Source organism: Trichosurus vulpecula, chromosome 3, assembly GCF_011100635.1.
Source record: "Trichosurus vulpecula isolate mTriVul1 chromosome 3, mTriVul1.pri, whole genome shotgun sequence".
Classification (NCBI taxonomy): Eukaryota; Metazoa; Chordata; class Mammalia; order Diprotodontia; family Phalangeridae; genus Trichosurus; species Trichosurus vulpecula.
Window position 1 is genome coordinate 102,686,353 of NC_050575.1, and position 26,350 is coordinate 102,712,702.

At 42.3% G+C, this 26,350-nt stretch overlaps 1 protein-coding gene across 4 annotated transcripts in view; it reads right to left on the reverse strand.

Annotated features, from left to right (window-relative positions):
- Window positions 1-781: 781 nt before the first annotated feature.
- The window catches only part of NDRG3 (NDRG family member 3), a 74,374-nt gene continuing 48,805 nt past the window's right edge, over window positions 782-26,350 (reverse strand). For 2 of the 4 annotated variants that reach the window (XM_036750948.1, XM_036750947.1), the window contains 11 exons: window positions 20,173-20,235; window positions 19,840-19,900; window positions 18,589-18,675; window positions 14,846-14,902; window positions 13,348-13,451; window positions 8,284-8,349; window positions 7,899-7,950; window positions 6,756-6,803; window positions 5,027-5,062; window positions 4,890-4,941; window positions 782-2,344 (listed from right to left, as the gene is read on the reverse strand). In XM_036750948.1, coding sequence (XP_036606843.1) covers window positions 2,166-2,344; window positions 4,890-4,941; window positions 5,027-5,062; window positions 6,756-6,803; window positions 7,899-7,950; window positions 8,284-8,349; window positions 13,348-13,451; window positions 14,846-14,902; window positions 18,589-18,675; window positions 19,840-19,900; window positions 20,173-20,235 — 805 coding nt within the window. In that variant the 3' untranslated portion in view covers window positions 782-2,165. Of the gene's footprint in view, window positions 2,345-3,471; window positions 3,511-4,889; window positions 4,942-5,026; window positions 5,063-6,755; window positions 6,804-7,898; window positions 7,951-8,283; window positions 8,350-13,347; window positions 13,452-14,845; window positions 14,903-18,588; window positions 18,676-19,839; window positions 19,901-20,172; window positions 20,236-26,350 lie in introns of all 4 variants that reach the window. The other 2 variants (XM_036750945.1, XM_036750946.1) reach the window with 2 other exon arrangements.

The following is a 26,350-nucleotide window of genomic DNA, read 5'->3' on the forward strand; positions in this document are numbered from 1 at the left end:
GCTTGACAGAATGAGACGGTGACTGTTAGCATGTATTTCTCCTAAGATGGCTAAATCTTCTCACCTCCCCCCAAGAAGTGCTCTACACCCTGTCCGATCTCACTGACCACAACATTCATAACTCGCCCACACCCATGTTCCCCTGAACACCATTTAGCTTCCTGCCTACTCAACACCAGAAGGCTGGGCTGGGGGATTTGCCCCTTGCGGAAGCAGGGGAAAGGGCTGATTCGGCCACCGCAGACCAGGTAACAGTGAGATCTGAAGATAACGTGTCGTATGTGCAGTGATGTAGAGTCCTTGAGGCATGTGATGAAAAGATGTCGTCTGTGGCCGTGTGCTGACTCTATAGCTAAGCCTTGGCCCACAGTGACCTCTCTCAGCTTCCTGCAGCATGCACGGTTTGTGCCACACTCTATGTGTGCGCCATCTCCCCAGATGCATTTTAAGATGATAGGTCACCTTAGAGGCCTGGCGAGTGTTTTCCATACATGATTCATGTCCTTCTCTGCCACAGGGCCTTGAACAGAGCAGGTGTCCCTGGAGCAGCTCCTCTGGAATAGATTTGTGACTCTGGGGTCCTGGGGGTGGAATTTACTTTTGTAAGTTTTAGGGGTTGCTGAGTATTAGGAAAAAATGACGCTAAACACAAGGCTCTCTTTGGAGTCAATTTACCTTTCCTTCCTCCTCCCCGTCATCACCACCACACAAATCGAACTACTCACGAGTGGATTCTAAACGCTTAGTCTTAGTGAGGGGAATAACAGCAATGCAATCAGAGTAACAATGAGACATATACAGCTTTATTTAATAATCTGTAAAAAGTTGTACTCTAGCAGAGCGGCTTCTTTTCTATTTCTTCAGTTTAAAGCCATCTACCCCCAAGAGCCCTTGCACCCCCCCAACCCCCCCCCCCCAGCACCGGGCCAACTAGGCAAAGAGTTTGTTGCTGAGAAAGCCAGACCAGCGCCCTGGCACTAGGGCTCTCTCCGTGCGAGATCCTGGTGGAGACTTCCCCTTGGAGGCACCTTCCCTCTCACGAAAAGGGAGGCAAAGGATCTTTCAGACAATCGTGTTTAACGTCATTTTTAATGGAGCTTGCATTAAGGTCTGCCTGAACACAGTGATATTAGTGTAACATGACAGTGCCTACAGAACTCCCTTCATCCACAGAACTGCTTCCTGCTTGGTCTGGGAAGAGCTGGACTGTATTCTTTTGAGATGAGCCCCTCATCATCCACACGAGTGCCTCTTAATGAGTTATTTGAACAGCAGACCCTTCTGCCCTGCAGCAGCAGGTGAGGGCCAGGTGAGTCTCCACACCTCTTTGGGCCCTGTAGAGCGAGAGCTCTGCATTTTGCTTTCAATATTTCTGCAGCGAAAGAGAGTCTGGTAATTAAACTATATGTGCAGTTTTAAAAAACGACTCCACTCTGCATCACCACTGCCACTGCTCATAGGCTCCTGGTGGAGAATACTTTGCTCCCTTTTTATTTGGCTGTAGAATAAATAGTGTATGTGGATTCATTTGAACAGAAGCACCAGGCCAGCCTCCCTTTTCTCTATGTGCAAGAGGGTTTCCCTTTTTCTTTAAGAAGGAGAGGTACAGAGACTAATTTTGATCTTTTACATTCCTCAGCACTACTCTGAATTCAAGGAAGCTTGCAAACCAACTGAACTGAAAGCTACATAGCACAAGAAAACTCATTGGTCTGGCCAAACAAAGTTGGTTCTGTGTTTTCTCCCCTGAAAACACCACTGAAAACAGAAAGGAAAAAACAAGTCCCTTTTTTTCCTTTGCAGAAGCTTAACAAGAAAGCGATTCTAAATTCACAGAACTATGCACACGCACGCACGCACACACACATACACACACACATAGAGAGAACCGGGATCAGAGAATCTTATCTGATAAATAGTTGAGAAAGCACAGGGAAGGTTGTGGACATATGTGCTAAGACTGGAATGTTATGGTGACCATGTAGGGGTCACTGGGTATGTACAAAAGAAAGGCTAAAAGAACCATCAATCCAGGCTAACGAAGAGGTTACAAGAGGCCATGCATGAGTGAGGACAGTAAATGCCAGTTTGCTGGATGAAATGCTATATTATGGGGCTGGTCAGTTGGGGGAGGACTTGGATGGGTCCAGGAGAGGCTCGTCTGCTTAGCAGGACACCTCCATGGTCTGTGGCCTGTCCAGGACGTCGGCTGGCTCGAGAGCCCCCGGAGTTCCTTCTGACTGCGTGCTGGTGAGAGACCGGCTGTAGACACTCTCTCCAGAGCCTATGCTGGATGTGGAATGGGTGCGTGATCGGAGAAGCCGCGTCATACTGGCTGCTGGTACTGCAAGAGAATCAGAGGACTGAAAGATTGAGTGTGCGAGTAACTCAGCCTTCTAAAGACGGACAAATGGCCTAATTTCCTGGGTTGGTGTCTCAACTAGCTTGTCCTGACTGTACCCCAAAGGATCCTTAGAGAGCCACACAAATCCCAGCGCTCTTCTGAGCTGCCCACCTGAGGTGGGATGTGTGGGGCAGTGCTGGTCACCCCAGAGCTCTGGGGACTGAAGGGAGCAGCAGTATCACAGAGTCTAGGTTTTCAGATGTTCCCGAACCATTCAAACAAGGAACAGTAGGAAGGTTTGGGGACCACTTTGAAGGAACTCAAACCTATGGGTACATGCAACACTAAATCAAAGAAAAGAAACACATGAACAGGTCTAAGTCAGTTTCACAAATACACAGCATAAGCCCGATACAACGTGGGTCTAGATGGGTGTGACAACCACCAACAGTACAGGGTATAGACAAGAGGACTGAGAGAACAGAAGTGGCAATCTAACCTAGAAGAGAGAGAGCAGGGACGGATGCCAAGGAGAGGTTGGAGCTCTGACTCCCACTCCTGCTCCTGCCACCACTATGTCCCTACAGCCAAAACAAGGGCGGGCGGCAGCTTTCCACGTCTGGCACAGCAGGTCTACAGCCAGCATCGCCCCTCAGATGACTCTTGAATTTTCCTTAGGCTTGGGGGCCTATCACTCTCCAGGCATGAGATTTCAGAGGTGGAGCCATGGACCCAGGAAAATCCATGTGATGTATGGCTTCCAATTTCTACTACCACAGGCCATCAATGCATGTTCTCTGGGAGGGTCTCATTTCCAGGATGGGGGAGCCATGGGAATGGCCTTAGGGTCAGAGGAAGAGGATCTCTGGCCTTCTAAAAGCTGGAAGGTGGCTGGTACTGCTGCTGCCAGGACCACTGGCCTCTCTGCAGTCACCTTTCCCCCCCATCCTCTCTGCTATCCACTGGAGGGTGAGGCCCAGAAGAATGACTGTGATTTGGGATGGAATGAGCCGCGTTCTATCGGGCTCTCACTGCACAGGAAGACTGCTGACATGCTGCAGGCAGCCAAGGCAGCCAGGAGAGCATTGCTGGGAGGAGAGGGCAAAGGCTGGCATGGAGGAAGGTACCTGACTCGGTGCTCAGGTGGCTGAGCTGCACATACGGGACTGGAAGCAGGAGGGGATATAGGAAAAGGAGTGTTAGTTACCTTAAAATGCCAAGAGGCCTTCTAGGCTGCTTACTAAAAAGCAGAATGACATTTTGGTTCTTAGTTATTAAGGTTACTTTCAAGCTTGATGCTTTTCAAATGGCCTCTCAGATCTTTTTTCTCTTATCCAAATGAAAAGGAAATTATTTTCCTATTCCCTACAGTCACAAAGTTTTATATCAGAATTAAAAGAAAAAGTTGGTGAAAAGGGGGCTTGACGGCTTACCGTCCCCTAAGGGGCAGGAAAATGGATAGGCAAAGAAAACCCAGACCTTATTGCAAAACTCCATGGAAATGGATCTGGGGTTGGTTACATAATGACTCCAGACCAGACAGGGTCTAGCCAAGCATTCTGCTGGGTCACATCAAATGCTCTGAGCGCTGCTGGTCTCAAATGCTTTTGGGCCTTCCTGGTCAAAACTCCCAGAGGAACCAGGTTTGGTCAGTCTGTGCTGAGAATGCCCATTCCTACGTTCTTTCTGAGACCCTACCACCACATGGGGTTGCTCCCAGAGGCAGAGAGGATATGTTCCTGGGAAAGTCTTTGCTTGAAGCAGGGCCCAAGTCAGGTCAACATAGAAGTTTCTGTAACATGGAAGGTAAGTACTAATAATGGTATCACAGTGGTTAGTTGGAAAGTGAACTTAACCACTAATTAGTTATGTGATCTGGAACAAGTGACACTTAACCTCCTTGGGACTCAGTTTCCCCATGTGCAAAATAAAAAGGCTGGACTAGAGGACTGCTAAGATGCCTTACCAAGAACCAGTTCTAACTCTAAAAAGATGTACTGAGTTACAAAACTGGATTTTTTTTTCCTGAAATAATGAATGACACCCCAGGAGACTATTGAACAAATAAGCTCTTTGAGCTAGCCCAGGGCTTTTCTCTATAATGGAGCTTGTACATTGCCATGCTCAAGCACTTAAAACAAATTCTGGATAGCCAAAGGTTTAGAAATATTGGTGCCACCTCCTCCATGAAGCCTTTCCCTGATCCCTCCAGCCTTTAGTGTTCTCTCCCTCCTCAGATTACCCTGTATTTCATTATCTGTGTATATGTGATATTCCCCAGAAGAATGGAAGCTCCTTTAAGGCCAGGGGTCTTTCATTTTTGTATACACCCACTGGGCCCAGCACTATGCTTCGTACATGAATCAATATTTTTTGCAATGAATTTGGGATCTTGGCTTCTAACTACCTTGGCACAGGTACAACATACCCATGTAAGGGTGTTACAGCTGTGTGCCCTGTGCTCTGTGGACATCACTCTGAACCAAGCTATGCATGGGGCTACAAATGTCACATTTTTCCAGACCAAAAGTTATGTATTACTTACTATAGCCCATTCCCTGCACAAAGTATTTGAAGGCTTCGGTCAGCTTCCCAGGCTAGGGGAACAAAGCGAGAAGACATTAGTTCCAACGGCTCTGTGGATGGTGGGAAGCAAAATCAAATAATCTTTTGCCTTCTCACCTGAACCACTTGAGGTAACCCTCCACAATCGGCCATCTAGACAAAGAGAAATACGTATGTTAGCCTCTGCTTATATTTTTCACACTTACAACATTTGATGACTGCACTATCCCCATAACAAATAAGGGATGGGAGTTCACATTTAGGGTTCTATTACTGATTGGCTGAATCAAATGGTGCATATTCCCCACCTTGTCACAATTCCCAGGAACAGTCTCTGAGATGGATCTAACAGAGTCAGTTCCAAATCGTCCGAGCTTGTTTACCACAGGGCCTAACTTGCAGGCTTGGGACAGGAGTTTCCTTTCAAAGGTTGCAAGCTTGACTACCACTATGAACTGTGGTCTTAATGTCTGATGAAGAAACTCTCTTTTTAAAACCAGAGTAGCCTGAGTCAAGTCGCTCCAGTCATTCAACAAACAGATGTAAGGGCCTACCATGTGCAAGACGCTGTGACAAGCAATAGGAAAGAAGCAAAAACACTGACAAAATTTGATTCAGGCAGCTAGTGGCACAGTGGTGGAATGCCAGGCCTAGCGTCAGGAAGACTGACCTCAGATGCTTAATAGCTGTGTGACTCTGGACAAGTTACTTAACCTGTTTGCCTCAGTTTCCCTACCTGTAAAATAGGGATAATAACAGCACCTATGCCCCAGGATTGCTGCGAGGATCAATTAAATAACTCTTTGTAAACTACTCAGCACAGTGCCTGGCACACAGTAGGACACACACGCACATAGTAGGACGGACACACGGACACACACACGCATACGTGCACGCTGCCTATTGTCATCATTATTGTTCCCATCCTCAGGGACGTGACAGTTCTCTGTGTGGCAGTGTCCTGAGAGGCAGTCTGATAAAGTGGAAAGTTTTTTTTTTTTCTGTGTTTGAAGAACTGACAGTATATCCAATGACCCCTCATTACTAGCCAGTCACTTGACTTCTCTGGGCCTCCTCGGCTCTCTCATCCGTAAAACAAGGGTTTGGCCTCGTAGGGTCATTGTTGAGGCAAGTCTTTTGTAAAGCCTGAGGTGCTCCAGAAATGCAAGCTTTTTGGTGTGTGTGTGACTGAGCGACACAGTCTAGAATCATGTGATTTCATTCTGGAACACTGCCTGGATGATGGCTTCCTTGAGAATGTCTGGGCTGCTTGTGTCGTTTTATGTGTGTCTAAGCTCAGCAACTTGAGATGATTTCTGTGATAACACCTGTTTTTAGAGGAAGGGAAGGGAGTGTGGACCTTCCAAAGACGGGAAAGAGAAACAGCTGCTTATTCAAGGTCACGACTTACCTTTAACCTGACATTAACCTGGAAGGGCTTTGTTAGATGACACAACATTTTGGCAAACTGTACCAGGAAAGGTTTTTTAAGCATACAAGCAGAGTTTAGTCATTCCCCAAAGCAATAAAGAGAATCTAGTTTGAGGCACAACCAAAATAGAATAGACTTATTGGGATGCTACCGACTCGTGGGCTGTTCTACATAAGCACTGACTGGAATAGAGCACATCTACTCTCATGACTTAGGGACGGTGGAAGCTCCCAGACAATACGACAGATTTCAGCCTGCCTGATGGCCTGGCTACTTGAAGGAAAAGCACTGAAGGGAAAATAGACAAGCAACTACTACATTCAAAACATAGACGGCCTCCTTTCAGGCAGCAAGCCTGATTTACTGGCAAATGGGTGGCATGGAGGGGGCAAGCAGAAAAACTGCTACGGTTACCTTTAGCAGAGTCGTGTTCATGGGGTCCAGGCGAGCGTTGCATTCAACCTAAAAGAAGGAAAGATTCCCAGAGAAATGAATAAAAATAAAATCAACCTGAAGATGATCCTAAAAGAACAAAGGACCCAGACAGGTGCTTGCAAAATCTGACCTCTTCGGGAGGCCAGTGGTGAAGAAGACAGAAAACTGAAAGAAATGCTATATTGGTCTGAATAACAGTTGTATACATGACCCTTGTTCTCCCTTAAGGAACATTCTATTAAACCTAAGGCACAGTGTAATATCTCCTTCATTCTATGTGGTCAGGGAATGAGAGATTCTGAAAAAGTGAGTTCTTCATAAAATTAAAACTAGTCTTTTAAGTGCCAGAGCTTTTTAAAATCTGAAATTAATTTTCCTGAAATGTACTGCTTACTTGCCTGCTTTCTCCAACAGAATATACTGAACCTAACTGAAGCTCTTCTTGATAACTCCAGTTCATCATTATGAACAGCGGTTATCGTGATGTGTGATACTGGGACTAATAAGGTTGTTTGATCCTGTAATGAATGGTAGTGTTTCAGTTTGCTCTGGTGGTTCTGCAAGAATATATGCATATACATGCAGGCACATACATACAGCCACACCCCAGTATACAGCTATATGCCTTAAGGTCAGGTGGGAAAATGCTGTGCAGTAAGTTATCACTGTCCTGTCTTACCTGCTTCTCATCTGTTTTGAAAACTGTGCTATCTAGATCCACTATCTGATTTTAACTAGGAAAAAAGACAAGGTCATTGGGGAAAATCAGATAACCAAGCATTTGCGTAAAAATTAAACCAAACATGCCGTGTGTGTGTGTGTGTGTGTGTGTGTGTGTGTGTGTGTGTGAGAAAGATGGAGGTGGAAATATAGTGGCTTGATGACAGTTATTTTTGTTAGGCCAGGAGACTGGCTGACCCAAAGAGAATGCTGACTGCGGCTGTACTGTGCATCCCTACGCAAAAAGGCTGACTGCCTTCACCAGGACTAGGCACTATACACCACAGGGTGGGTGTGGTGGAGAGGGACAGGGCTTGGGTTAGCTATTTTTGAAAACAAGTAAGCAGCAAACCCTAAATCTAGGGGGGTGGGGTGGGAATGAAAGATCGTGCACATACATACCACAGCTTCGACTGCAGGTGAGCTGTCTCCTACCACCAGTAATGTAGGACACCTAAGTAAAGACCAGACAAGGAGAGACACTTAGAGACAAGAGGATATACTTGAACATAACCTGAATATTGAATTATTCTGAGGAAGGGGTAGAGGAAGGGGGGAGGAAAAGACGGAGAAAGAGAGGGGAGAGGAAGGAAAGAAGAGAAGGAAGAGAAGAGAAGAGAGGAGAGAGAGAAGAAGGGGTAGAGGAAATGGAGGAAGGAGTGTGAGAAAGAGAGTGGAAGGGGGAGGAAAAGAGAGGGGGAAGGGAGGGAAGAAAGAAGAGGGGGAGTGAGAGAACCAATATTTGTCTCTCAGTGAGCACTGACATGGAGAACGTGGGGACACTTACTTCAGAGTTTTTGTTCTGTTGTCAATATTGCCCAGTATGGGCCTCTCAATCTCCAGATCTCTGCGACTAAGTAAATCAAAGAAAGCAATGCTTGTTAGGCAGAATTGTGCCAGTGGAAATTTCACAGAATCCGAGATCAATGAGTCTAACTGGTGACTATGCAGGCTCTACTCGAGTACCTCCAGCTGCTGTGAACCCACCACCTCCCCAAGATAATCCATTTTACTTCAAAGTAGCTCTAATTAGGAAGTTTACCTTCCTTACCTGAGGCCTCACTGTCCAGACTATTGAGTACTTCATGAGTATTTTTTTATCAGTTTAAGTTCACTACCAAGACATACTTCATTCTCCACCAACTCTTCAGTTCTGGAACCATAATCAAATCAATATTCCCACAGCTCCATAAAAAAGTGTGTCAATCTTATTTCCTTAAGGTTTTACTCTCGACACCAGCAACTTTCCAAACCAAAGTATCTTAGCCTAGTCACCACTCCCTCCCCTTTGTGTTGTTGTTTATAGTCATTTTTCTGTTCTTTCTGGACCCAGGGCTCTATCTACTCTGCCACCTAGCTTCCTTTTATGGACTGTCTCCCCAATTAGATGGTAAGCTCCTTGAGGGGAGGGAATGTCCATAGTTTTGTAATTTATATCCTCCAGAGCTCAACACAGATCTGGGCTAGCTGTAAGCTAATTATTTCACTCATTCTGCCCACAGTTCTAAGCAGCCCTCTTGGACCAAGCAAACTGAATTTAATTCATCTTTCCATACAAAAACTCTTCAAATACTTGTAGGCAATCAAGTCTCCCTTAGTGTCCTCTTATTCAGAATAATAACCTGGTTCCTTTATTTCATATAGAATTGGAACTGCTTCCTCTAAAGTCACCAATGATCTATTAAGCGCTTTTAAAATTTCATTAAAAATTCTGAATCTAACGACAGAAAAAAATTTCCATTTACAAAGTAGAAGATAAAGAGGATATATATGAAACTGGGGGGCAGCTAGGTGGCACAGTAAGTAGAGCACTGGCCCTGGAGTCAGGAGGACCTAAGTTCAAATCCAGCCTCAGACACTTGACACACTTACTAGCTATGTGACCTTGGGCAAGTCACAACCCCAACTGCCCTGCCTTCCCCCCTCCAAAAAAAGAAACAAACCCAAACCCCTCTCAAAAAACCCCCAGACCTGTCCTGCTTGTCTGTGCTTCCTTCTAAACTTCCTTTTATTCTGTGTTTTTATTGAGAATTCAAAAATCAAAGAAAACAAGCACCTCTCTTCTCTCTAAGCATACTAATAAACGTCACCCTCAAAGGTGTTCTATCTTCTCCTTCCATCAGTTCTCTTCTGTTGTGCATTTAAAAAAACAATTATTTTTCTTTTCTTTTGGCACCACTATGACTAACTAAAAACAGAAAAAAAAAATAAGCACAGTCAGGCAAACCAGATCCACACAGTGACCACATCCACAAGTTTGTCTCTTCTTTCACCTTTTGTCTGTCCCCTTCTGTCACCAAGCAGGTGACACACTTCATTGTTATAGATCCTCTGGAGTCACGGTTGGTCAGGGCTTAGATCAGAGTTCCTAAAGTCTTTTAAAGCTGTTTCTCCTTACAAGGTTTTTTTCCTTGTATAAATCAGTCACCTGGTTCTGCTCACTTCCCTGTGTTCACACTACCCAGGATTCTCTGAAATTATCTCTTCAGTCATTTCTTATGGACTTATACTATTCTGTTACCTTCATGTGCCACAATTAGTTCAGCTGTTACCCAAAAGATGGGCAGCCCTTTAGATTCCAGGTTTTTTTTTTTTTACTATCCCCTTCAGGATCAGGAAGTTTGCTTTCCCTGTGGCTATTATATTGCCCTCCAGAAAGGCTGAACAAGTCATGGTTCCATCAGCAGTGCCTCAATGTGCCTCTCCCCCCAAATTTATCATTTCTCCTCTTTTGTCAACTTTGCCAATCTGATAGATATGAGGTGGAACCTCGGGGTTAATATGGATTTTGGAGCATTTTTTTCATACAGCTATAGAGTTTGGTCCTCCTTCCCCCAGATCTGCCTATTCACACCCCTAATTCCCAGGACTCGGTCACCATTCCCTTCTCCCTACCCCTTTTTACATGATCGGCATTTCCAATGGCTGTCCTCCATGGCTGGAATGCTCTCCCTCCCGCCAGATCCCAACTAAAATTCTACCCACCTTCTTCAGGAAGCCTTTCCAGATCCTTAATTCTCTGGCTTTCCCTCTGTGGAATATCTGTGATTAATCCTATCAGATAGTCTGTGCATAGTTGTTTGCATGTTGTCTCCTTGTTTAAGACAGTGAACTCCTCAAGAGCAGGGCTATTTTTGACTTTCTTTGTATCCCTAGTGCTGGCACATAGTAGGAACTTAATAAATGTTTACTGACTGGCAGAATGTGTTGCCTCCTCCTATCAGAACATAAGATACTCGAGGGCAGGGAGTGTCTTTTTGCTTAGATGCGTACCCTCAGCATTTAGCACAGTGCCTAGCACCTAATAAAGACTTGTTGGCTGATTCAGTAGCTAGCAATACATACTATGCACTACGCTAAGTGCTTTACAAATATTATCTAATCTATCTCTTTGGGTATGATATCAACTAGAGAGAGAACAGGAACCACCACAGTGCCCTGGGGCACATGCACCCATGCATGCATGAGGAGTGGGACAAGAATGATGACTTAGCAAAGGGAGAACAGCTGAACAGTTAGGAGACAACCATTCCTATACATCAATTAGGAAATGGCTTTGGAAACTTTGGACCCCTACCCTGCTCTAAGCAGCAGTTTTTAACTGCTCCCAAGAAGATCCCTGCATACCCCAGCAGTTTCTAACTCCCCTGTTCCCAGACAGATGCAAGGGCATTTTTGCAACCTTGTTTTTGTAATCTCTCAACACCTTCAACATTCCCTTCCTGCAACTCAGCTATTCTGTGTACCCAGACTATATGCTGTCCTACTTTTTCCCATGGCTATACCCTATAAGAATCCCCTTCTCCCCTTCCTCCCTGGGCATCCTCGTTTGAATAAGGCTGCATGTTGTCCTGGACCGCAATTACATGACCCTAAATAAATGCCTCACTTTATTTACTGATCACCCAGTTCATCTCAATTTTTCCTCCCAGGTTGACAGGCTCTTATTCTTATAAAGTTGAATTAGTTTATGTATCTTGAAAATGAGACTTTTACTGGAGAAATTTACTGTGAAAATTTTTTCCCTAGTTAACTCCTGAGAGATTACTTTGTATATTTTTGTACTTAATTTTATATGAATGTGTTGTTTTCTTCAAATTCTATCATTGTACCCACAGTTCCTGGCACACAGTAGGCACTTACTCAATTCCCCACCCTAGGGGCCCTCTGGAGTGCCTATGTTCTTTCTAGCACAGTGACTGGCTATCAATCAATCAACAAGCATTTATTTAGTATCTATGATGTGCTAAATGTTGGGGATAAAAATACTGAAATGAAATAGTCCCTGCCCCACAGGCCATTTTAAAAGGAAATGTTATCAAAACACACCAGACTCGTCCTCTGTGGTGTTGATTCCTGGAACCCAAGTGTAGAATTTCACATTTATCTAGAACATTTTTATATTAAACCCATTGTTCTAGTGAACTCTCAAGATGTTTTTGGATCCTGACTCTGTGAAGTAGTGTATCTATTATTTCTCTGTTTCATGTCATCTACGAATCTGATGGGCATGCCTGCTATATGCCTTCATTTAAGTCACTCATGAAAAGGCTGAACAGCAATGGACCAGGGGAAGATCCCTGGGGTACATCATTAGAGACAAGTTAACATTGGTAGTGATTTCCTATTCATAAAATTCCTAGTGGAAACGCAACTTTGGCAGTTTTTGTTATGTGAGTCAGGGAAGGGCCAAAGAGCAATCTATTCACAAAGAGATCCTGACAGTTATTTACCAGGAGTTATGCCATGGAAACGTTAGCTACAGACCACCTGGGGTCATTTTGAGGGGCTCTATAACACAGGACAAAAAAGCCGCTTTAAACCTCAACAAAAACATGCCTGAGAGGCTTGAGCCCCAATCACTCAGCTTCCTGGACAAGAATACAGGTAAGAGAAATAGCTAGATTACAGGACTGTAAGTTCCTTGAGGACAGGGACCAGCTTTCACGCTTCTCTAAATCCCACGTCTGAACACAGAGCAAGGCTCAATAAAGCTTTCCTGAACTGAGAACAGCTGCTGGAGGGTTCATGTCACCCAAACACGTAAACTAACAATGCTCTACAGTAAATGCACTGCCGAGTTTTTCATAGAAATTTCCTGAATCCCTTCCTGTGTCCTCAGAAAGCAAACTTCCTCAGTGATTTAGGCAGGTATGTATGTTTTGGAGGAAGAGAATAAATGAAAACCCACTACTCATGCTTGTGTGCCCGAGCGGAAGATTTTACAGCAAGGCAGTGGAGGGGGAAAATGATACAGAATGAGGTCAAACCATAATGTTCCCCTCTTTGTTCTTTCTTCCTTTTATGCTGCCTTATATTTTAAATTCATTGGTTCTCTATAGGATAAAGAACTGATATAGCCTCAAAACTATAACCAATTTGGTTGGGGATATGCTACGGTTTTCCCTTCTACATCTCAACGTTCCCCATCAGTTTCCATACAATGTGGGTCAGCGTAAGAAATTAAATAGTAATTTTTGGGGGAGTTTTGTGGAAGCCGCTGATGACACACGAAGGCCAGCAGATGACACAGAGCCTATGACCAAATATTTAACCCAGATTTTACAATAAGGTTCTATAAATACCACATAACAGAAAAAGAAAAAATTCAGACTTCTCTGGAACGAGGGGAAGGCCAAAACATTTCACATGTGGGGGTGTAGCACCCCTAACTGCCATGATGTGGCAGGGATAACTATGTTTATAGCTATACCAGTTTGCTGTGGCAGGTGAATCCACACAGCAGCAAACCAACCAAAAACAATAGAAGTAGAAATAACTACTTTTTTCACCCCTTTCCTCATGTTCATTGTCTTCTTAGGCTGAATCTATCATAAGATGCGTTCCATACCTATTATATGAACCCAGGAACAGTTGTAGATTTTCTTGGTTAATATCTTGAGCAATGTGGAGTCGATATGTTTGGATCAGGTCTAGATTGGCTTGCAACTCTTCCTGAAAGAGAGAAGACATAGTACAGGTAACTCCAAGCTAGAAAAAATTTCCATTCACACAAACACAGGTAGCTTTCATCCTCAGGGAACTACCTTAAGCCTTCTATGTCCCTTTCTCTCGCAGTAGAGAGAGGTGAACAGAGCACTCTGCTAACAGACTTCTTGGTGTGTTAGCCTTTTTAAGGGAGACATAATTCAGGCCCTTTCTCACACAGACCCAGAAAAGGAGCCTATTCTAAAATTATAAGTAAGAAATGTCATACTGGGTTTATTCGGAAAGGCAGTTAAACGTCATGGGAAATAAGTGATGGAACTATGAGGTCTCCTCTTATCGTCTATGTGATCATGGGGAAATCATGACTTCACTACTCAGAGACAGAGGACAGTACTTGTACCACCCTTACAAGCTTGTCGTGAGGGCAGCATTTTGCAAAATTTAAAACAATATGTAAATCATCACCATCACATAAATGATCACCATCCAAAGGTCAAGAGAGCCCTGCAATCAAGCTACCTCGCTATATCAGTATCAGAAGGTTAGGGACGTGTCTTAATCATTCTTAACTTTCCTTTAATATCCTAGAGGTTTCTGGATCTATCACCATCAGAATCTATCTTCACTTACCATACGCACATGGCAATCACTTTCTTATGATCATTTGAAAGCATTTCATGTGAGAGAGTTGGATATTTAAGTCAGGGCAGAATAACTTGAAGAAAAGACGCTACCTAATCAATAACTGGTGAATCTAATTCCATTCCAGTGGTCACAGCTGAGTCTATTCCTATTTCTGCTGTTCTCACCATCCCCCTGGTTCTTCCTTCTTTAGATTCCACAGAGCACCCAGCCCTTGATCTGCCTGCCCATTTTCTCATGTTTTTCACTGCTTCCCTGTGACTCTATCACTTCTTCCCACAAATTACATATACCTTTTCTTCAAATTCCACTGTGTGTCATTTCCATAAAACCTTTCTAGATCTTACTTTGTAAAAGCAATCTGGCAAAGAACCTGAACTTGGCAAATGACACCACCCCCTTCCCTTCTGTCTCTCTAAGGACCACCTGGCTTTGGAAAGATGCTCTTCCAACTGTCACAGAATACCGGGTGTCTCTAGGCCAAATGGGTCTTTATAATGATAGTATTTCCTTTAGCTGTTGCACGGTGTTATGTGTCATAACCAGTTATATTCTCTGGAGGTCCCTCCACCTCCCTTTACCTCACACTAATATCTTGGAAAATGGCTGACAGGTTCAATGCCTATGAGTCTGCTGGAGTCAAACAAGACAGCTTTGTTCATGGGGTAATATGCTAAGCCCCAAACTGGGTAGCTTAGTTCTTGCCACTGGTTATAGAAATCCCAAGTTAGAAGTGGTATGTTAAGCCTTATGCTTACCTGTCCAAAGTGATGAGCCAAAATAATGTCTACGATGTTAGTTGTCCAGCCTGAGAACTAGAAAGGAAATTAAATGTTACATTCTCGTGTAAAGTTTCCATGTTTTAAAAAATAAATTATTATTGGTCTTTGGTTTTTACATCATCTCCATTCCTGAATCAAAAATGAAGACAGAAAAAATGAGACAGAAGTGCTGAGCATCTCCAGGAATCTTCTGATGGGCTGGTTTACTGTGGCCCTTGGGTCACTGGCAGCAAACAAGTCATAACTGAAAGATCTGCGATGTTAGAACCTCTCTTGACACAACTGATCATAACTCCTACTTTCAATCCAACATTCATTAAGAGCCTGCCACGTGTGAGGAGCCACTCTGACAATGAGAAGGGATACAAAGACAAACAAAACACTAGTGGGGTGGAGCATAAACATTCATAAATATTCATAAACATGAATAAAACACCAAGTAGAATGTGAAAGAGCCCAAAGAGAATCTACGATTACTAGAATGAATTGGAGGAAAGCCATTTGGAGCCTCACAGTTTTGTGTTATAAATCACTGTAGGTAAAGAAAGCTATCTGCAGGCCAGTGAAATTAGCAGATCCCCATCTACAAGGATATATGAGACTGAAGCCACTGAGATTTCCTCACAATTTAAAAATAATTCAAGGCACAGACTTATGAGTTAGAATTTGTGATGTGGAAGGAAAGTCAGGTATAATCTGACACATATTCTTTAGTGGATGGCAAACTACTCACTGCCTACCTTCTGTGCTGCTTGCTTTCAAACAGAGGAACTGTTTAAAATGATTTTTACATTTTTAAATAAAATTTTATTGCATTTAAAAAGTAAAAACCATTCTTAGTTCTCCAAAGGCAGAATTTGGCTTTTGGGCTGGGCATTAGTTTGCTGATCCTTGCTCTGATTTTGAGAGAGAAGCTTTTATCTGCTCAGAAAAAGGACAAGTAAATCCCCATAGGGAAACTATGTGGTTCAGTAGATGGAGTACAGGGCCTGGAGTCTGGAGGACTCGAGTTCAAATCTGGTCTCAGGCACATACTAGCTGTGTGACCGTGGTCAGATCACTTCACCCTGTTTGCCTCAGTTCCTCATCTGTAAAAATGAGCTGGAGAAGGACATGGCAAACCACTCCAGTACTTCTGCCAAGAAAACCCCAAATGGAGTCACAGAAAGTCAGACAGAACTGAAAATGAATGAAAGTAAGACCCCATAAGGTTAACATTCTAAAGGGAAAGTCCATTTAGAAGGGATGGAAAATGAAATTTTGACTACACAAGGAAAAACAATTAAAGAGGGAGTTGTCTAAAGAAACAGGTGGATACAAATGGAACTAAGTGACCACACAAAATTTTAAAAGACACATAAAACAGAGAGAATAGCAGGTAAGTGAAAATGGAGTCCTATACGAATGGCATAGGCCTATTGGATCACTGCCAGAAGTTCTATAGCTTATAGCGAGCTTACTGCTAGTAAAAAAATGTTAAGGACATAAAAAAAAGGTTGTTTTTTTTTTTTTTAGCCATATTGGGAAAAGAGGATCAAAGAAGGGATCATCTTGCTCGAGGCAGATGGGACAACAATAACTAATGACAGAACTACTCAACTATAACTAGGGAAGGGTACAGTAGGAGAAAGAGTCAGCTATTATCTATGACCCTATGATGCTTTCTCTAATCCTACAGGTTTTTTTTTCTATTCTCCACAATGTTTCAAAGATCTCTTAAAGGTGATACCTCTGCAATCACAGCTGCCAATTCTTTCGGGGCTCTGGATATAGTTCATCTGGTTACTTGAATTAAGGACAATTAGGTACTCTCTTATCTATTTTGGATATCAGATAATCAGTTATTTCTGTTCTGTCCTTCCTGATCTAAAGGAAAGAGAAAGGAGTCAGCAAACTACAGGCTAGTGAAATTGCCTTTGATTCTTTGCAAAATTCTAGAGTTAATTACTAAATGGATGGTTAGTAAACATGTCAAAAGGGAAGTGGTGACCACAGAGAACTTTAAGTTTTATCAAAGACAGGTCACACCAGGCCCACCTGATTTCCTTTTTTAATGAGGTCACCTCACTAGGAGTTCAGGAAAATGCTATATAGCTCTATCTTGCCTATATTTTAGCAAAGCATTTAACAGGGCCCCTCAACCAATTCTTGTAGTGGAGGCAGCAAGGCAGCATAATAGATAGAAAGTTGAGCCTAGTATCAGGAAGACCAAAGTTCAAATCCAGGTCTCTAGTGGAGTATCCCAGGGAACTGCACTTGGCTGTGGAGTATTCCCCTAGAGACCACCGTATTTTTGACTGTTCTTTGGATCAAGCAATATAACTAGTTCTTCTATCTAAATCTACTACTGTCTAGCTCACATCTTTGTCTTCAGCTTGCTGGAGATAACGTTCCTGCTGTGCTGTGCTTGCCCTGGTCAGAACACAAGTGACATATGATCGGTTCTGGACACTACATTTTAGGAAGAACACTGATAAACTGAAGAGCATCCCGAGGACAAGGATCAGCACGGTGAAGGGGTCTCTAGATCATGCCATACAGACATAAGTGAAGAACCGGGAAAGTTCAGCCTGGAGAACAGAAGCTTAGGAGGGGACATGACTGATGTCTTCAAGTATCTGAGGAGGTATAATATAGAAGGCCTTGTTCTGCTTGGCTCTATCAGGTAGAATTAGGAATTACATGTGTGAAAGTGGTGGAGAGGCAGATTGAAGTTTGATGGAAGAAAACATTTCTACAGTCCATGCTTACCAAAGTGGAATGGAGTTAGTAGGTATCTTCTCAGCTAGGTGGTGCCACAGGTGCTCAGAGTGCCAGTCCTGGAGTCAGGAAGACTCATCTTCCTGAGTTCGAATCTCGACTCAGACACTTACTAGCTGTGTGACCCTGGGCAAGTCATTTTAACCCTGTTTGCCTTAGTTTCCTCATCTGTAAAATGAGCTGGAGAAGAAAATGGCAAAGCACTCCAGTATCTTTGCCAAGAAAACCCCAAATGGGGTCACGAAGAGTCAGACACGACTGAAAATGACCAAACTACGACAAATCCTGACTCCAAATTCAGTACTCTTCCCATGTATCCTCTCCCCTATTCAAACGGGGTCACAAAGAGTCAGGCATCACTGAAAAATGACTAAGCAACAACAACAAACTGGAGGCCTTCAAGCGGAGGAAGAGTGCCCAGTTGGGCGTGTTGTAGAAGAGATTCTTGTGCAGGAACAGGACTGGGCTGACATGGCCTCTGGGGTCCCTGGGTCGACTCTACTATCTGACTATCTCTTTAAAATGAATGATAGAGCTTACAGTCACTCTTTTAAAATTCTATTCTGGCAAATTTCAGACCACCACTAATTTAAGCTGCTGACATTCTTTTGGCAGTAACACTTGGAAATTTTAGCAGTCAAGGAAAACTTATTTAAAATAATTTTTTCAACCTTAAAACAGTGAATTTATTTTGGTATGGATGAGTTCCATGAATACATAATGATTAGTGGTGTTCAAATAATTTACATGTGTAAGACTCTGCAGCTTTCTGAGTAGGTTCAACTCAACTTGCTACCTCTGCCTGAACTCCAACAAACACATCGGAAAGGAGGAATTTCTTCCTTTTCAAAGAGAAAATACCAATAGCCTACATGTCTTCTGGAAAAGAAAGCAAAGGCAAAAATGCTGAGGGAACATATTGAGAGATGAGGGCCAGGATATCCAGAATGGGCAGTTACCTTGGAGGCTGCCCAGTCAATCCAACCTTTAGCACAGGGGTCAACATTGATGAGCATAAGGCCTTCCACAAGCTCTGGATGGCTGAGCTGAAAAAAATGAGACAGACACATCAGCACTCTTATGCCTTTATAAAGGAGAAAGAGTAATTGGAAAGAGAGTACCATTCTTTCAAATAGGTCCCACAGAGGTTGTTCTAATACTGTAAGAGTGTGGCTAATTATTTTCCTGTTCCAAAAGAGGAAAGTGGGCTTTCTATTTTCATAAGAAAGCATGCAGGTAAGTGTGAGGCAGGAACCCAGAAAAACAACTCCTTCGCACACGAGTTAATATCTGAATGAGCAGTCCAAAGAGTAGCTCTTAAAATGGATATCAATTGCTATACTAATTAAGGGCTAATACACATTCTGAATTTCCACTGTTGATATGTAGGTACTTAAGTAGTAGGGGTTATAAAACTGTCACTTTGGTTCTCAACAGGTATCTTGTACCTTGGACAAATCACACCCCTACAAGGAGATGTTGAAACTTGAAAGCAAGCCTATTTGAGCTAGAGAGATTCTTGAGCATGTAAATTCCTAAGGATAACAGCTAACAAGGGATCTGAACAGTACTTAACTTTTGAGATTATGTGCATACATGTTTTTATGTTCTAAAAATCAGAGAGGAAGCAAGATAAGATTAAAACTTTGGCTGGGAAAGCTTTTTCTTTCCCCAAATGGGCCTTTTAAACATAGCTTATATGAACACAAATCATTAAGTGTATTTAATATATTCTAACCATTTCAAAACCTTCTAGGCTAGGGGTTCTTAATCTGAGGTCTGTGAACCTGTTGTTTCAATATAATTAATTTCCTTGGTAATTCTGTGCATTTAAAAACATTCTGAGAAGGTATCCAAAGGCTGCCAAAGGGGTCCATGACACCAAATAAATGATGAGCTCCTGTCATAGAAGGTTCCTTCCTTTCTTCCTTCTGTCTCACCATCCTCCCAGTTTCCACATGGTTTTACAGGATGGTGTGAAGAGCAAAGAATGGCCCTATGCAAGTCTATATCTGGGTTTTTCTAGCTGGCCCTTCTCAGAGGCAAAGTCGGGCAATTGTCCTTGGTCCTTAAAGTACGTCTTGGCTCCCTCCTTCACTCTCCTTTATGCTTCTGCCCTTTAATGAAGCAGCACATCTTGGACAAGGGCAGCTGATAAAACCAGTATGTGGCTTTCAGGTTCTTGGGCCCAACCCCATCTGTTTACTCACAGCAAACCTGCTGAGGATATAAGCACCAGCTCCAACTCCAATTCCAATGATGCCTTTCAAGCTGCAACACAGATACACCAAGATTGAAAAGGTTAATTTTACATGGGAATTCCCAGTATTGCCTGTCTTTGTTTTCTTCTCTTTCTTTTTATGATTTGGCTGGCTTCAAACATTCCCATATATCCTCCTTAGACTTGTACTACCCAGACTACTAGTTGAATAACACCCTCACCCAGAACCCTCTTCCTAAAGCAGGAACAGGATAGCCGAGGAAAACATCAGCTTTAATTGCACAGACACAGGGACATTCAATAGCCTCACCTCTGAACTTACCTTAAATGAGTTAAGATGGCAGGTAACATTTCGGCCAGCTCATCCATGGTAGGGTACTGGTACCTGAAATCATGATCATTAACAAATCACATTAGGATGTAGTTTGACAATCACCCTGTGAGGTGGATGCTATAAATGTCATCCCTGTCTTACAGGTGAGTTAGCTGAAGTCATGGAGAGGAGATGCGTCAAATGTCACAAGTGGACTACAAGTCAGAGCCAGGATGTAGTCCAGGCCGCCTGGCTGGGCCTAGAGCTGGTGGTTTTATGTTACATTAGTTTTCAATAAGTCCTCTAGATTATCTAGATTTTTAAAGAAATGTTTATGGTCTTAATTTTTACATTAAAAAAACCAACTGAACTTGGATTGTATTTCATACAAACGACAACTGTATTTATAAACAATAAACTTCTTTACTAGATAATCTTAATCTCTTTAAGCATTTATGGGTGTGAAGGTATGTATGTGTGTATATATAAGATACATATATATGCATGTAGTTTAAAAAAAAACCCATGGTCACAGCCAAAATGTATAGATTTCTCTATTTCTTCTTTCTTTACCTTGTGTATCTTTTAATGATATTCAGGGTTGGGATTTTTAATAGTTGTGCCAATTGGTTCAGCCAATTCCCAAATATTAAGGTAATTTCTACTTTGTTATTGCTTTTATAAATAATGTCTAGGAAACTTCATAAGACAATACTTTTTTCTTTTTAATTACAAACTCTGGGAGAATCTTACTAGTAGTATTATTGCTTCAAAAGGTATGATTAGTTTTCTGACTTTTGCTATGAATTGCCAAGTTATTTTCCAAAAAAGACTACCAGTTTAAAATGTCACCAGCAATGCATAAGCATAGTTGGTTTCCCTACAAACTTGACAGCACTGGGTTTGGTTGCGATTTTATCTTTGCTGATTTTACATGTGTGAGGTGGTGGTTTAAATTTCTGTTTGTTTAGTAAGGTCGAGTATTTTTTAAGTGTTTATAACCTGTGTATCTTTTTTTGTAAAGTATCTATTCATGTCCCTGATCATTTATCCAGTCTTAGCTGGATATTATTGATTTAGGCTTATGTGAATTCCTTTTATCTGATAAATATACTGTGAAAAACATTCCCAAGTTACTTTTCTTCCTTGTTTTTGTCATAAAACACTGTTATACAATCAAATGCATTTTCCTTCTTCCATTTGCACTAATAATTCTCTCCATCATAACCTGTTATGGCTGTATTAACCAATTTTATTAACTTTTTAATGGTCACATACATTGTATTTCAGAAAGAGAAAAGGGGCTGGTAACATGGAAAGAGGAAAAGATGACTGGTGAATGGCTGGAGTACTTCGCTGACACCCTCTTGATGACAGAAGAAAGTGAGGTGCGTAGAGCCCCTATGGCAAACTTTGGGGAGAACATGGACCATGGAATAAGCAGGCACAGGTAGTCTGCAATCTGTATCATTGGAAGGATGAGTTCACAGATCCATTTAAATACTACGATATAAGGTATGGCTCTTTTCCCCACTACATTGCTATCTGTTTTTCCTGACGGTATTTACTGAAAAACGATTTCCCTCAATATTTAATATACAGACACCAACCTTTTACATACATTTGAATGTACTTCTAGGACCTCTATTCTGTTTATTTTTTTTTCCTAGCACCAAACAGACCTGATCAGTTTTGTTGGTTTTGAGAGAAAATATAGCATAGTGGATCAAGCACTGAACCTGGAGCCAGGAAAATCTGCCTTTAAATCCTGCCTCTAGGGTCAGCTAGGTGGCGCAGTGAGTAGAGCGTTGGCCCTGGAGTCAGGAGGACCTGAGTTGAAATCCAGCCTCAGACACTTGACACATGTACTAGCTGTGTGACCTTGGGCAAGTCACTTAACCCCAATTGCCCTGCCGCCGCCCCCCCCCCCCAAATAAACCTGCCTCTGACATGGTGCAGAATTCCAGTGTTGGAAAGGAGCCCAATGTCTCTTCATTTCAAATCGTGCCAGAAAAGAATCTTACAAGCAACCCAATCCTGTCAGTGGTTACCTAGCTAGTCTTCATTTAAGGGCCTCCAATGAGGGGAAAGCCAACCCATCACCTCCAGAGATGGCCCACTTTTAGACAGCTCTAATTGTTAGGAGATATTTCTTGACATTGAATCTTAATTTGATTCTTTACAACATCCACCCGTTCTACCCTCTAGAGCCAAACAAAATAAAGTTTGATCTCTCTTCTATATGACAGTGCTTTGAGCTCTTGTCCTTCCCTTAGTTTTCTCTTCTCTATGCTAAGTTAAACATCTGCAGCGCCTTAAATCAATCCTTAAAAGGAATTCTTCACCATTATAGGGTTGCCCTCTGCTGGAGGTTCTCCTGCTTAACAAAGACGTTCCCAAAATGTGGCACTGAGAACTGAGCACAATATTCCGAATGTAGTCTGAGAAGGAGTGAGGACCTTACTTCTGGGAGCCAGATTTCTCTTCACGAAACCTCTAACCCCTTCCCTTTTTGGGGCTGCCTGGTCCCACTGCTGACTCTTCCAAGTTTGCAGCCCCCTAAAACCCTGAGATGTTTTCTGGACAAACTGTTGGCTAATCACGCCACTTCCCCCCATTTGTGCTTCTGTAGTGTATTTCTTGACCCCAAGTGTAAAACTTTGCCTTATTAAATTCAATTTTATTATATGGAGCCCAATGTTCTAGCTTTCCATCGAGATCTTTCTGTATCCTGACTCCATCACACCACTTCTTAGGCATCCCTCTTGGCTTTGTGTCATCTGCCAATCTGGTAAGCATGTTAGCTATGAATTTAACCAAATCACAGATAAAAATACTAAATAGAGAACAAGGCTAAGCACTGATCCCTTGGCCACTCTAGGCTGCCACAGCACCATTCATTACTGCTTTTGAAGTCCGGCCATTCAACATACTAGCTGTGAGACCATGGGCAATTCAGTGAACTTCTCAGAGCCTACTTCCTCCATCTAAAAAACTGGGGATAAGAATACTTGTGGTACTTACACAGGTACCTCGGTGGCTCCAGGGGTAGAGTCAGGAAGACATGAATTTAAGCCCTTCAAATTATGCCTCAGAAACTTATTGTAAAATGAGGATAATAACGTCACTTCCCTTTCCCAGGTTTGATGTAAGGATCAAATCTGTCGAGTGCTTAATTCAGTGCCTTGCACATAGTAGGCACTTAATAAATATTTGTTTCCTTCCTTCCTACCTCATGGGGTTATTTTGAGGCAAAATGTGATTGCGAACCTTACAAGCTTCAGTAATAACGTCAGCATTTATATAGTACTTTAAAATCTGTGAAGTGTTATACATGTTATCTCAAAGCACTATACAAATGTGGCTATCAGCATGTTTTCTTTTATGAAATTTTCACCTACTCTTGATATAGTCTTAACGTAACAAATATCAACTAAAATGGCCACTTCCATATATACAATAGAACACAGAGAAGAGAGGAAGGATGAAGGGTGAAGGGAATACACATTTATATAGGACCTACTATGTGCCAGGGCAGCTAGATGGTACAGTGGATAGAGCACCACCAGGCCTGAAGTCAGGAAGACCCAAATGCAAATCTGGCCTCAGATACTTCCTGCACAAGTCAATTAACATTGTTTGCCTCAGTTTCCTCATCTGTAAAATGAGCTGGAGAATGAAATGGCAAATTACTCCAGTATTTTTACCAAGAAAACCCCAAATGAGGTCATGGAAGAATTGATCCCAATGTAAACAACAACAAACTATGTGCTAGGCACTGTGCTAAGTGCTTTTATCTTGCAATAACACAGCTGTGTGACCCTGGGCAAGTCACTAAACCTCCATTTGCCTCGGTTTCTACATCTGTAAAATGGGGATAATAGTACCTACCACTTAGAGCGGTTTTGATGATAAAATGAGGTAATACTTATAAAGCCCTTTGCAAACAAAGTCGTATGTAAATGCTAGTAATTATCAACCATTATTATTAGTTATTCTTATGTGCCAGGCACCGTACTAGATGTTGGGGATACAGAGATGAAAATGAGATCATCCCAGACACCAGAGATCTGCCCTTCTGTTAGGGGAGAGAATGTATGCACACATTAGTTTAAAGTAAATACAAGGTAATTTAGGGAAGAGGGAGTCACAAGCAACTGGGTGCCTCAGGAAAGGCCTTGGGAGCTGAGCTTGATGGGAAACGAAGGTGGAGATGAGGAGGGACTACATGTCAGGCAGGGGGAACAGACTGTACCAAGATGTGGAGACGGGACATGGAGATGTACAAAGTAGAACAAGGGGGTTAGTACGGAAAGGCCGAAGAATGAAAAAGAGAGTGAGGTCTAATGATGACAGAAAAGCAGGTTAGAGCACGTTGTGAAAGGCCTTCACTGCCCAACACTGAGAGACTGTGTTTGATCCTGGAGGTAACGGAACCGTCGAAGCTTTTTCGACGGGGGAGCGACGTGCTCAGATTGTGCTTTAGTGATCTAAATTTGGCAGCTGTGGAGAGGATGGATTTGAGAGAAGCAAGATGAGGCAAGAATAATTAGAAATTATTAGTCCCTTAGGCTACTGCACATATGGGAGTGGCCATTTTAATTGATATTTGTTACATTAAGACTATACCAAGAGTAGGGAAGAATTTCATAACAGTCCAGGCTTGATGATAGCTCACACCAGCATAGCTGTGGTGTGAAGAAGCAGAAGAGGACAATGTGAGAGAGACTGTGGAAGAGAAATGGTGAGATCTGGACTGACTGCACACAGGGCATGAGCAAGGATGCCTCCAAGGATGGTGGTCCCCTCAACACAAAGGGAGACGTTTGGAAGAGGAATGGGCTGTGAGGAGAAATATAAGTAGTTCTGTTTTTTTACATGCTGGGTTTGAGATACTAGGGACATCTGGTCGGAAATGTCCCAAGGTGAACTTTTCAACATCAGCTGACGTTACCGTCAGATTTACGTAATTCTTTTTTCTTGTTGAGTTGATGTATTATTCTCCACTAAATTCCTTCTCTGATGCTGCGCCATGGTACAGAACAGACTCTGGGCACAATGACAGTAATGGCTGTGACAGTGACAGGGGAATACGAGTTCTGTGGAGTCCTGCACCAGCCCAGAGAGGATTTGAATACGGGCCTGGGAACAGATCTTGATGAAGCATTTCAGTGATCTGAGGGCACTGCTTCACTTCTAATTGGAAGAGCTCTGTCCTTTGGTCGATAAATTTTTCAGAGGCTTGTTTTTTTCAAACGTTCTTCTGTCTCTTCTGAATGAACGTCAAATGTTTGAACAGGTCAAGAGATTTGTCTGTCCAGGGTCATACAGTCAGCATGACTCAGACTGGACTAGATCTCAGTCTTTTGGACTTCCAAGGCCAGTTTTCTATATTATACTGGGCTATCTTTATTTCCTTTCTTTGTTTGTTTGAAGGATCTTTTATCCTTCTAGTTGCAAAATTAGAGAATCCTGTGTCTTAAGTGATTTAATTGTATATTTTTCTTTTGTATAAAGCTCTCTGGATTTTTTATTGATGCTTTTTTTTATATCAGTCATTTCCAGATACATCCTACCATCTTCCCACCTCACCCCCAAACTTCCACTGCACTGCCCCCACCCCCCTAGTGTTTTCCTTTATAACAAAGAAAAACAGTTAAATAAAATCAACCAACAAAATAACCATGACCAACAACGTATGTAACCTTCCCGGCTGTGTATTCTTACGTTGTGACCAATTATCTCTTGAATTCTATTTTTTATTCTTTGCTTCATGTTCCATTTAGTTTTCATATTACTTGTGCTTTATGCCATTATCTTGTTTGTGTTTTCTGCAACATCCAACAATGTAGATGCTTCTACAGAGCTTTCCATTTATGTAAGCACAAAGTAGGTACTTAATAAATGTTTCTTCACTGATTACTCACGAGTTTTTATGGCAAGAGAGTTTCCTTCATTTTCTTTAAACATCCATTTTAATTTAATTAAGCATTTCCAAAGCACCTAATACGTGCAAAGTGTTATTCTGGGAACATAAAAACAAAAACGGAATGTCCTCCAAGAGCCTACATTTTAGTTTACCCATTGACATTTCTAGAAACATTTCTGCTTTAAAATAAGCAATTTCCCTCAGCAGTTTTGTTTCTGGTTTTTCTTATATCTCAGAATTTTTAAATTGTATCATAAT